The 13,368-nt window shown below is 34.0% G+C and overlaps 1 protein-coding gene across 1 annotated transcript; it reads left to right on the top strand.

Moving 5' to 3' along the window:
* Positions 1-11,884: 11,884 nt before the first annotated feature.
* Positions 11,885-12,835, top strand: LOC111896512 (nudix hydrolase 1). Its single transcript, XM_023892496.3, has 2 exons — positions 11,885-12,086; positions 12,367-12,835. Exons 1-2 carry the CDS (start codon positions 11,957-11,959, stop codon positions 12,660-12,662), a joined length of 426 nt encoding a protein of 141 aa, XP_023748264.1. The 5' UTR covers positions 11,885-11,956; the 3' UTR covers positions 12,663-12,835.
* Positions 12,836-13,368: the final 533 nt, after the last annotated feature.

Raw genomic sequence — 13,368 nt, 5'->3', positions numbered from 1 at the left:
TAATTTATTCAAGTAAAATCATATCATATTATTGCATATATATCCCATAGATCAAGAACACAAACAATAAGCATGTATAGCATTTAATAGATACTTTATATATATATATATATATATATATATATATATATATATATATGTGTGTGTGTGTGTGTGTGTGTGTGTGTGTAAGCTGAAAGTAACTATACACTCCCTTGATAAAAGTAGATGACTCAGAAATTTGGGCAATGCTTCGCTTTACACCTTGGTTTTCCTTTAATATGATCTAGGTGTAAATACCACTAAGTCTTATTCAAACATTCCTCTTGACTAATGATAGTTTAGATTAATGTCTACATCAAGATCTGTCAAGTAAGAAAAAAGAAGGTAAGATCATATCGGAGGTAGGCTTCGTCTGGTATACAAAGTATATTGTTTGGAAATCCCACTTTAAACACCCTAAGAAGTTGAGAGAGTGTTTGGAGAATGTGTGGGGAAGAATGAGGCTGAAGGATACTATTTATAGAAATTTTTTCCAGGTGCGCCACATGCTTCAGCGACGTCAATTCTCTACCCTGCTGTCACGTGTCAAATTATGGGTGGTCCATGTCGTTGTTTCTAGAAGCGCACACAATTTTTTTTTTATTTTTTTTCAAAAAATCGCATCTTTCTCATATGAGCTCCGTTATCGACGTTCTTATATCCACTCGTATCTATCGATGAGTACTACAACTTTCATTTAGACTCTGTCGGCTAATTCTAAATTTATTTTTGAAGTTCAATTTTTAACAGTGTTAGACTGTTAAAGTCGGTATAAAAATCATAACTCTTTCGTATGACATCCGTTCTCGACTCTTTTAAATTGTTTTGTCTAATACTCATCTGATTTGGATTTTAATTGCCGTGTCCACTTTGCTACGCTGAAACTTCAAAAAATCATAATTTGCTCATATGAAGTCAAATTTAGACGTTCAATATATCACCGAGATAGTCATTATGACTACTACATCTTTAGCTAAGATTATCCATTATATCTTAAATTTCTTGCTTGAATCTGCGGGCATTATATATATTTATGCAGATTTCATAAATATGTACTATGGTGACTTTTCTTTATTTATTAATGAAATTGTAAAGGAATACATCCATAACATTTTATTACCATGTTCCCAACAAGCTATTATCTAAGGGGCTAAGACCTACAATATATAGTAATTGTTTTAGATATTTCTTAAATCAAGGTATTCATAATGGGATAGGATTATTGTATTTGAAACATTATGGGTATAAAGTTTTCAGATAAAATGGATAATGATGTAGGACCTAAGATGGATTTAGATGGTGACAATGCAATGATTGTTATTGATCATACAGCTGATCAAGAAATGAAAGGTTGAATAGGGGTGAAACAAAGGTGCTAGGGGAAAAAATATGAAGAGTGAAGCAGATGTGTAAGTGAAACATAGGTGAAGAGTAAAGTAACTGTACAAGGTGAAGTATAGATTATATGTGAAGAAGACGTGAAAGTAAAAAAGATGGTAGGTTTTGTAAATGGGAAGGTGTTGTAGATAGGCAGGCTTTTGATGAACATGTTTTATTGATAGGAAGACTTTTATGTATAGAGTGTTTTGAAAAAAAAAAAAAGAGTTTTTGACATTTTGTGGATAATAGTGTGGAGAAGTTGTGAAAGTTTTTTTATAGTATATTATAAACATGTTATAGATTTAGAAAATTGGTACTTTGTATCACACTTTTAGAAGTTAATGAGATACAAAATTTGATACTTGTACTTTCTATAACATGATGTTATTGATAGCATTTAATGCAATACCATATGAAGTTGACTTAAACGCAAGTGTATAACTATTATTTGTGTGTTCTTCACTTCATAGTGATGTTAATAACATTTTTTGTTAACAACATTGTACTTACTAGCATCGGTCTTAACATCAATTGTCAATTAATATCGATGTTGCTAATAACATTGTAGTAATGTCATTGTTATTAATAGGACTGATAATCACATTTTACTAAATACTATAATTGTTATTAATAGCATCGATAAAGCTTTGTACTAAATATCATTGATAATAGCATTCTCCTTAATATCATTAGTATTAATAGCATTGTTCTTAATGTAATAGAAAATGCTCCCAAATAGTAGGGACTAGGGAGTGGACGGAGGTGCCACGTAGAACACCGACGACTAAGAATAAGGACAGACACAAGATAACCGATGTCTACATCGCAGGTTTTCAAGGAGGTACGATAAAATCGGAATTATGGAAACTCTTTGTGAATCATGGAATAATGTTAGATGTCTACCTGGGTGGAAGAAAAGATTACCAAAGGCTGAATTTTGCTTTTGTTCGATTTAAAGATGTGGTAGATGAGAAGGAATTAGAAGTGAATATGTAAAGATTATGAAGACGCCATGTCGGACACCTGGGAGGAGAATCAAAACAGTGACATTGAGGAGGGGGAGATCAGACTGGAATCTCCGCCGATGAGCAAGATGTCACCAGATGGCATGAGTTATTCAAGCAAGAATCTCATCGTCGAGGAATCGGGTTTGGATGTCGATGAAGAGTCAATCAACAGTTTCTCAGAATCGACATTGTCGGTGAATGTGGAAATCGAGGACACAATTACTACAATTAAACCGGACATGTTGTTTCCCATTAACTTGCGGACGCTTGAAATCCATAATATTGATACTGTGGTATGTATCATGTATGCCAATTATTCCTTCACAAAACGAGGTGGATATTAATCATGGAATTAATCCAAATCCGATTCCTGGCCTGTACCAACTGGACCTAACACTTCTAATCACTTTGGGCCATTAAGTAATTTAATCCCATTTGGCTATTTTGGGCCATTTCCCAATACCCATTATCCTACTTTCATTTTAGCTCAACAAAATACTACCCAATCTGGACCACAAATAAAAACTTTAGCTCAACAAAATACTACCCAATCTGGACCACAAATAAAAAAATGAAAGTGTGTACAGTGTACTATATGAATCTTGTGATCAGCCATTCTTCTTTCGATCCCAGCCAATTCATCAATTCCTTACACCCTTAATCATAAGCGATGCTCGCACAGATAATAATATTCCACCTAATGTTGATCTGAATAGCAATCACTGAATCATAAAATCCACTTGTTAATTGTAACTAGAAAGCAACTCGCCGCTACGTCACTTTTGAGGTAATATGGGAAAACTTGGCAAACTATAAAAGATATGTGTTGAAAGTGTAAATGGCCACAAATAGGGCAGAAAGTCGACAACCCATAAATTTAGATGCCAAAAGTATACAACAACCAAAAGACGGGACACTGGTGGAGAAAATCAAAAAATAGTGTGGCAATAGTGTGAAAGTTGCCAAAGTTTGGAAAATATGGTGGCAAAAGTCTAAAAAAGGTTTTTTGTGTTTTTATGGAAAAATATAAAAGTTTTGACTGCAAGGACAAAAAGTGTCAAAGTCACTAAAGATTTGTGGCAAAATCCTAAAGGCACAAAAACATACTATTGCTAAAATGTAAAAGTTTTTACTGTAGGGACCAAAAATGTCAAAATGGCTAAAAAAGTGTGCCAAAAACCTAAATTGTCTAAAGTGTACTAATTGCTAACATGTAAAGTTTTTACTTTAGGGACCAAAAATGTCACAATGGTTAAAGAAGTGTGGCAAAAACCTAAAGTGTCTAAAGTGTATATATATATATATATATATATATATATATATATATATATATATATATATATATATATATATATATATATATATATATATATATATTGAAAATGTCGACAACTCTAGGTCGAATGAAATTGCTAAAATGGTGGAAGTTGGGGTCGAGATTGGATTCCAAATCGATGTCAACAATAGCATTCTTGCCTATGTCGTTGGTGAAGTTGGTGCCCAAAATCATTTCCAATGAATTGTCTCTCCCTAAATGTACGAGGGTTGGGGAGGATGTCAAAGTCACTTGGGTTAGGAAACTGAAGATACAATACAAAATCAATCTTCTAGGGCAACAAGAAACCCAACTGATAATAATAATAAGCGATGCTCCCATTGATAATAATATTCCACCTAATGCTGATCTGAATAACAATCATTGTATCATAAATCCACTTGTTAATTGTAATAACAATGTCAACAACTCTAAGTCGAATGAAATTGCTAAAATTGTGGAAGTTGGGGTCGAGATTGGATTCCAAATCGATGTCAACAATATCATTCTTGCTGATGTCGTTGGTGAAGCTGGTGCCCAAAATCGGTGCCAATGAATTGTCTCTCCCTAAATGTACGAGGGACTGGGGAGGATGTCAAAGTCACTTGGGTTAGGAAACTGAAGATACAACACAAAATCAATTTTCTTGGGCTACAAGAAACCCAACATTATGATTTCTCGAGAATAAATGTTAAAAAATGTTGGGAGTCTACTGATTTGGATTTCGATGGAGTAGATTCAAATGGGAGGTCTGGTGGTTTGATTTCAATATGGGACACCAAATTATTTCAGAAGACAAAGGTAATAAAGAATAAATCTTTTCTCATAGTTATTGGTACATGGTCAGGTGTCCCTAGGAAGACTATATTTGCTGACATATATGGTCCACAAGCCCATCTGATTTGAAAGCATTGCCGCGGGAACTACTTAGAATTAAACAAGCAAAGGGAGGTAACTGGTTGATCTTTGGAGATTTTAATGTAGTTAGGCATAGAGATGAGAGATTCAACTCACAATTTTTCCCCTTTAGTGCCTTTTCCTTTAATTGTTTCATTCACAAGGCTGGAGTTCAAGATTTCAAGATGGGGGGGAGGGTGAGCGATACACTTACATGAGTCGTGTAGCATGTCCGAATTTTCTTTCTATATTCTCCTCGCTCTCTGCTACAATACATCCCAGAGATTTATCTGATAATTTCCCTATCACTTTTTCATATGCTTTTAAAGATTCCGACCCTCCTTCTTTCATGTTCTACAACTTTTGTCTCTTGGTGGATGGACTTGATTAGATTGTGCAAAACGCATGGACTAAATTCAAAGGATATGGAACAGATGATGTATACCTTGAAGCCAAACTCAAGTATTTGAAGGAGGAGATAAGCAATTGGAGAAGATCTGAACACAAAAAAAAAATTGAAGACTTAGTTAATTTAAAAGCCATGATCGCTAGTCTTGGAAAGATTGCAGAATCTCACACGCTCTCTGACATTGACTCACAAACACGGAGCAAAAGGATACAAAGGGTACTTGAGTTAGATAAACTTGCTGTTTTAGATTGAAAACAAAACACGAGTAAAGTGGATAGTTGATGGCGACAAAAACACATGATTTTTTCATGGCTTTATAAATAGTAATAACAGGAAGAATCGAATATCGAGATTTATGATAAATGGCACGTGGTCATCAGATGTTAAAGAGATTAAGGATGAAGCTTTCAGTTTCTTCCAACAAAAATTCAAGGAACGGTGGATTTTAAGGCCTAAGTTAGTAAACCCATACTTCAAGTCTATCTCGATGATGGATGTTATCAGAATTGTAGCTCCTATTTCTCTCAATGAAGTTAAAGTTGTTGTATGGGCTTGTCGTGGAGACAAGGCTCCAGGACCAGATGGATTCACGTTCAAGTTTCTTAAAAAGTATTGGGACATGATTCACACTGATGTTATGAAATTTGTCAGATAGTTGAATCAAATATGTCATCGGAAGTGTCATTAGTGAAGTTCAATTGACATATGTGGAGGGGCGAAATATTCTAGACGAACCATTAATTATTAACGAGGTGTGTGCTTGGGCTAAAAGCATAAAAAAGAAGATACTTCTATTCCAAGTAGATTTCGATAAAGCATTTCATTATGTGAATTGGGAATATCTTGACTCGATACTTTTGCAAATAGGGCTTGGAAACAAATGGAGATCATGGATTCGTGGGTGCTTATCTTCTTCCTGTGCATCTATTATTCTCAATGGTTCCCCCACCAAAGAATTCAATATCACAAAAGGAGTTAGACAAGGTGATCCAGTCTCACCGTTTCTATTCAAAATCATAATGGAAGGGCTTCATGTGGCATTGAAATCAATTGGAGAAAAAGGAAATTTCAAAGGTGTACAAACCCCGGGAAACGGTCCATTAATCTCACACCTTTTCTTTGCGAACGTCGCACTTTTTGTTAGTGAATGGTGCAAATCTAATCTTAAAAATCTTGATCGTATTTTAAAGTGTTTCCACATTGCATCAGGACTAAAAGTGAATTTCTTTAAGTCAAAGGTGTTTGGCATCATGGCTTCCAAATCGAAGTGGGTCCTCTTCCTTTCACATACACGGGGTTACCGTTGGTGCAAACATGAAGCCCATAAAAAATTGGAAACCAATCATCAACAAATTTCAAGCTAAGATTTCTTGTTGGAAATCAAAATCACTTTCGTTTGGTGGTTGTCTAACATTAATCAAGTCGGTACATGGAAACCTTCCAACATACTATTTGTCACTTTTCAACGCTCCTAGTGGTTTAATTGAAACACTTGAGAAGATCCGAAGGAAATTTTTATGGGGTGGAAACTACGAATAAAATAAAATCGATGGGGTTGAATGGGAGAAAGTAATCACACCTCAAGATCTTGGAGGGCTGGGAGTGGTATCTATAAAAGCCTTAAACATTGCTCTTATGGTAAAATGGTGGTGGCGCATCAACTCTGAGGCCTGGTTGCTATGGGTCAGGGTCATTTCTAGAATTCATAATTTAGTTATTAAACCTAGAGATTACCTGTCGAAGTTAGAGCATTATTGGGTGGGGTAACTAACATGGAAGCTCACAACGTCAATGATATCATTGAATTTGCATCCAATTGGGGTAGAAGTTAGAGCTGCCAAAAATCGACCCAACTCAAACCAAACCCAAAATTAGTTGGTTGGGTTGAGATTTTCAACCCATTTAAGTTAAATGGGTCAACCCATCTAACCCATTTAATTTAATAGGTTGGGTTAGGTAAAAATTATCAACCCGTTTTCAATCCACCAATCCATTTAACTTTAATATATACTTAATTTAATATTTATTTGAATATTATCACGTATTAATCGAAGTATTAATTTATAAATTAAAATGTTGTATTATTATTTGTGTTTTACAAAAATATAATCTTAATTCCCATCTTTTTTCTTATCCTCAAAAATAATAGACACTCTCCAAAATCCTTTTAAAACTAAATATTTTTTATGTTATTTGATCAATTTATTCAAATTTGTAAACTGTGATTGTGCTTTTGTTATACTTTGAAATTTTATTTATGTATGAAACTGATTTATGTAGTATACACTTTAGTTAATGTATTTAATTTTTTGATTTTAAATAAGTAACCCAAGTTTAACTCATTTATTTATTAGGTTGGATCGAGAACTACATAAATGGGCCAACCGGGTGGCAACCCATTTATCTATAAGGTTGAACTGGGTTGGAAATATCAACCTATTTATCTATAAGGTTGAGCTGGGTTGGAAATATCAACCCATTTAAATAAACAGGTTGGATTGGGTTGATATTTTCAACCCAATTAATAAATGGGTTGAACCCAAACCCAACCCAGGTCGACCCATTGCCAACTCTAATAGAAGTCCAAAGAAAAGAAAGCGATTCATTGTTGTCTGTTATGGACTATTATGGATCCTATGGAAAGTGAGGAATGATTGAATATTTCAGACGAAGTCAAATACATCATCACAGGTGGTTGAAAATGTCAAATCTCTGATGTATTTATGGATTAAGTGTAGGGGTAAAAATGACATTTGTAACTAGGAGGAATGGAATGCTTCCTTATTTTCTTAATTGTAATTGTTTTCCTGTGTAGTGTGCCCTCGTTCAACTACTTGTTGGCAGGGGTCTTTTATAATATTTTCCATTTCCCAAAAAAAGTTGCAAAAGATTTAATAGCATTGTCTTAATAGGAAATTATAACCAGATGAGTACAAAATTTTGATTGATTTTACAATGTAATACGCAAGTGTTAAATCGATGATAGTACACAAAAATTCAATATAGCAATCATATTTGAATTATGATGATACACGCATATTAACATGTTTTTTTATGTAATGTCATTGTCCAATCAAAATGTTTACACAAAAAAACAAGGGAAAATGACACATACGCCCTATGAAGTTTTTAGGGTTTACTCTTTTAGTCACATAACTTTTTAAGTGGATTTTTAAGGGAACAAATTTGGTTTTGTCGGGTCCATATGTCCTTTTTTAGAAAACAAAGGGGTAACCCGGTTACCCCTTATGCCAACTTATTTATTTTTATATTTTAATAAATTAAAAAAAATTAAAAGGTCCCACAACATCTCTCTCCCTCCCTCTCTCTCTCTCTCTCTCTCTCTCTCTCTCTCTCTATATATATATATATATATATATATATATATATATATATATATATATATATATATATATATATATATATATATAACGACCCATCTTCTTCTTCCTGTAAATTAGTCCTAGATGAACAAACCCAGATTTACTCCAGCTTCCCCCCCACAAAAATTCTAGGTTTAAGTTTTTCCCACTTACTCTCGCCTCCTTTGTATTTGCACCTCCGATTCACGATTCCTCAACATTCTTCCCTTTTGATTGGCTGTTTATTCTCCATCTTTCTACACAAACACAAGGATCTATCTGCCATCACCACCTCCGACGATCCATAAGTTCAGTCAAACTCGAAGCCACAGTCCTTCGCTTGTTTTATATTGAAATTAGTATGACATTCCTCTCGTGAAGCCTAGCGCTAATCCTCCTCCGGTGACACCACCTCAATAAAAGCCTTCCACCAGTGTCGCTTTCCTTCATCCCTTCTCCTCTGCCAGCGCCATCGTACTCCAGCTCTTGGTAAGCTCTGTGAAATCAGCCTAACCCTATCCCTATACTTTGAATCGATTTCATTTTTGTTTATAATGATACAACTAAATCCTGGTTTCCCTGCTATGTAAAGTTCTAGTTGAAGTTTCTACGTGTAGAGTAGTCCATTAATCTGCTAAGCCACAGATGAAGTATACTTAGGAAAGGATTGGTAGAAAAGAGAATTCGTCCCAAGAGAATCCATTCATAACTTGTTCAAGGGAAATTTTTGTAATTTAGTTATTTAAGTTTCTTAGAAGTTCTCTTATAGTCGGTCGAAGAGGTTAGTTTTTATCATAATTTTTCATTTGGAATATTAGTCAGGATACCCTAGCATCTCGAAGGGGGCTACTGAGGTCCTTCTTATGCTCTTGTAATCTTTTGGTTATTGAAGGACTAAGATTATCTTCAATCTGGAGAAGAAGATAGTGGCAGTCTGCCATTTTGTCCATGGAAGTCACCTTCGATGCTCTATTCCTCACACGTATTAGCTTCTTTTTTCTTGATTTTGTTCTAGATCTGGGTGTGATTTTCCTCTTCTGATCTTGAATAAAATGTAATAATGGTTGGTAGAAGATATTGGTGGTGAGAAAAGGAAAATATGGGTGGTGATTGGTTTCTGGATAACAATTATTCAATTGAGAGAGAGAAAGAGAGGGGTGGGCCCCAAGTTTTTTTCTATGTGTCCCCAAAACTGGTTAAAACAAGTAAAGGGGACTAAAAGGACAGGTTGCCCACCACTTGTTTCCCTCATAAAGCCACGAAAAAACTGAAGTGACGAAAAAACATAACCCAAACCCAACCCATGTCGACTCATTGCCAACTCTAATAGAAGTCCAAAGAAAAGAAAGTGGTTCATTGTTATCTGTTATGGAATATTATGGATCCTATGGAAAGTGAAGAATGATCGAATATTTCAGACGATGTCAAATACACCATCACAACTGGTTGAAAATATCAAGTCTCTGATGTATTTATGGATCAAGTGTAGGGGTAAAAATGACATTTGTAATTAGGAAGAATGGAATGCTTCCTTATTTTCTTTATTGTAATTGTTTTCCTGTGTGTTGTGCCCTCGTTCAACTACTTGTTGGCGGGGGTCTTTTATAATATTTTCTGTTTCAAAAAAAAAATTAGAAAAGATTTAATAGCATTGTCTTGATAGGTAATTATAACCAGATGAGTACACAATTTTGATTGGTTTTACAATGTAATACGTAAGTGTTAAATCGATGATAGTAGACAAAAATTCAATATAGCAATCATATTTGAATTATGATGATACGACACATATTAACATGTTTTTTATGTAATGTCATTGTCCAATCAAAATGTTTACACATAAAAAACAAATTACACTACATTATAAAATTTTGAGAAGTGAATTATATTACCGCACTGTTTACTAGTATTTATATGAAGTAGTGGTTCTACCATCCACCATCCCACAAAAGCAAGACTATTAACATCCTAAGCTATCAATCGTGTTATTGCGGTGCTATAGTGGCGCTATAGCATTTGGCGGAGGTCAAGAACCGCTATTTTCAATTTAGCGTTTTCATTTCGCGGTACCGCTATTAGCGGTGTTATTTACCGCTATTTCAATAACCACTATAGCAGCGCTACGGAAGCTATTCAATTTTCGTTCACATTTTGGGTCATTTGGTTACCTTGTCAATGAAAAACTAGTTTTAACGATCTCACTAGACTTTCATTTTATAAAGTCCGAATAACTAACATAATTAAAAGCATTCAAAGCAACTACGTCTACCAGCAACTCTCTTTCTCATCTCTTTATGTACTCACGAAGACTTGAGCTGCTATGGTTGGACTTCATCAATGCTTTTTGTAAATCGACCCATGAGGCTACGACTTGGGACTTAACTATTTAAATCAACCACGACTTACTAATATAATATTGAACGTGTGCAATGCAATTAAACTCTATTTGACACTTTGACATTGTCTAGTTTCCATATTACTATAATAGAATATTATGATATGTTTTTATATGACTTTTTGGGTTTGATGATATTAATTTTACATATACTTCTAATATTAATACTCAAATATATAAATTTTATATAAATATAATATAAAAAGTATAAATTATACGTAATATTAAAAAACCGTTATACCACGGCGGTAACCATGATCTTAAATAGCAGCATGTGACCGCTATTTAAATTTTGACTGCAATACTGTATAGTTAACATCTAACTCTCCATTAACGTATTTTAAACAAAATTAATGGATTTGTTATTTAAAAATTTATAAAAGTTTTATAATTCAAGGTTTTAAAATAGAAATAAAATATATAGGGGTGTTTGGATAGGGAAAAAATGACTGCCGATCGCTATTCCTTTTCTCCCTTGGCCATCGTCCCTGGAAGCCATCGTCAATCAGGCATGTTATTTGCTTTTTTTTTTCCTGCTGCTATTGCCCCCTGCAATGAGTATGTTGTTTGCTTTTTTTTTTTCCTGCTGCTATCGCCCCCTGCAATCAGGTATGCCATTTTTTTTATTGGTGATGCAAACACACGATTTTGTTTTTGTTCTTTCCCTGCAACCATTGATTGCTTTTTTTTTTTCTTTAGAAACTGTCATAAATCCTTTGCATGATAATTGTTTTTTTTAGTTCTTATGAATAAGAAAATTATTATTATTATTTAAAAAAAAATTGTTTTAATAAGATAAATATGTTAACATATAAAAGGAAATTTTTTTTGGTCATTTTACTCATATAAGCTGTTTTGTTTGCCAAACACTTAAAAATGCTTATTGTTTATTGCTTATTTCCACCATAATAAGATAATCCAAATACTTTTTAAACTATTTATTCTCACCACAATAAGCTAATAAGCTAAAAATATATTTATCCAAACACCATCTTAGTTTTTATATCTGAATCAATATTACAGATCTTGATAATTGATAAGAACTTGAAAATAGTACATTTTAAAGTATTAATTTTGTCGTGGTCAAGATATTCAAAATGAGTGTGCCATTTGGTATTCATAAAATTCCCTTTGTGAGTCAAAATAGTTGGACCTTTAGAGAACGGAACGATGTCGCCGGCGCCGGAAATTGGCGTTGCCGTGTTTATATTGAAGAATGATCAGATACTTTTCGGGCGTCGCCGCTCCTCTTCTATTGGTGCCTACACCTATGCCCTCCCCGGAGGCCACCTTGAGTTCGGTCAGTTCTCCTCCTTTAACCCCTAATCACGTTTTACCCTAATGCTCATCACTGTTACCCCCTGTTTTGCTATATCCTCATTTAACCTTTGTTTCGAAAACGAAATGGAAATCAACCTTTGATTTTGAATCATTATGAGGATATATTCCATATAACCTTTTCTGAACTTCTGATAACTTTTCCCCCTCAAATCGTAACAATAATCGGAGAAAGTCGCTGGATCCAACGCCGATAAATCAATTGATAAACATATAGTGATTTGGTTCAAATGGAATCACAGGTGAAAGCTTTGAGGAATGTGCAGCAAGAGAGGTGAAGGAGGAAACAGGACTAGAGATCAAGAACATAGAGTTTTTAACAGCCAACAGTTTCGTTCTTTCTGATAAAGTGCATCTTGTTGCTGTTTTCATGCGTGCACATCTTTCAGATCCTGAGAAAGCACCTCAAAACCTCGAGCCTGATAAGTGTGAAGGTTGGGTTTGGCATGATCTGAAGAATCTCCCTGAACCGATGTTTGGACCACTCAGAAAAATGCTGGATGATGGCTTCAATCCCTTCCCTACCGAATCAAAATGATGAAGGAGTTTAGTTATCTCAATTGATGTATGCAACTTTTTAGCATAATGATAAAGCTTGTTGCTTGTGTAATTGATTTTGAATAACACTCTGATTGATCTCAATTTGCTAATTGGTGATCTTAATTTGAATAACACTTTGAGTGTTTGAAGCTAAAGAAGCACTTTCAATTATGGGTCCGAACTGGGTATTTTCTCATACTCATTTGTATTATTATTATTATTATTATTATTATTATTATTATTATTATTATTTTCTTTATATCGTTTACTATGAAATCTAATAGTGTGAGTATATATTTTTTTGCAAAAAACGAAAAAAAATATATATGAAAACCGTAAGTGTCTGTCGTATGCCACCTATGATGTACAAGTTGATAATGCACAAATTGTGCATTAGTAGTTTGTACACCGTAGATGGCATACCACATCTACGGTTTGCACAATAATTTTATTTTGTTTCAAGCTTGTATATTGATATAGTTTGATTATATGGTATGTTATTTGGGTTGATTTCGTTGTTTGATTGAAAAAAAATTAAATGTCAAGAATGAAACAGTAGGTTTTCTGAAAAAACAGTAGATGACATCACTCACCTATGATTTTGTTTTTCATGTTCATAGGCACAACAAACAATAGTTTTTTTTTAAGAGCATATTGTAGGTGATTAAATCACCTACGGTTTCATCGTAAAAGTCCCAAATCGT

Source organism: Lactuca sativa, chromosome 4, assembly GCF_002870075.4.
Source record: "Lactuca sativa cultivar Salinas chromosome 4, Lsat_Salinas_v11, whole genome shotgun sequence".
NCBI classification, from domain to species: Eukaryota; Viridiplantae; Streptophyta; class Magnoliopsida; order Asterales; family Asteraceae; genus Lactuca; species Lactuca sativa.
Note: the sequence above shows the minus strand (reverse complement) of the source record. Positions and strands in the feature narration are given on the sequence as shown.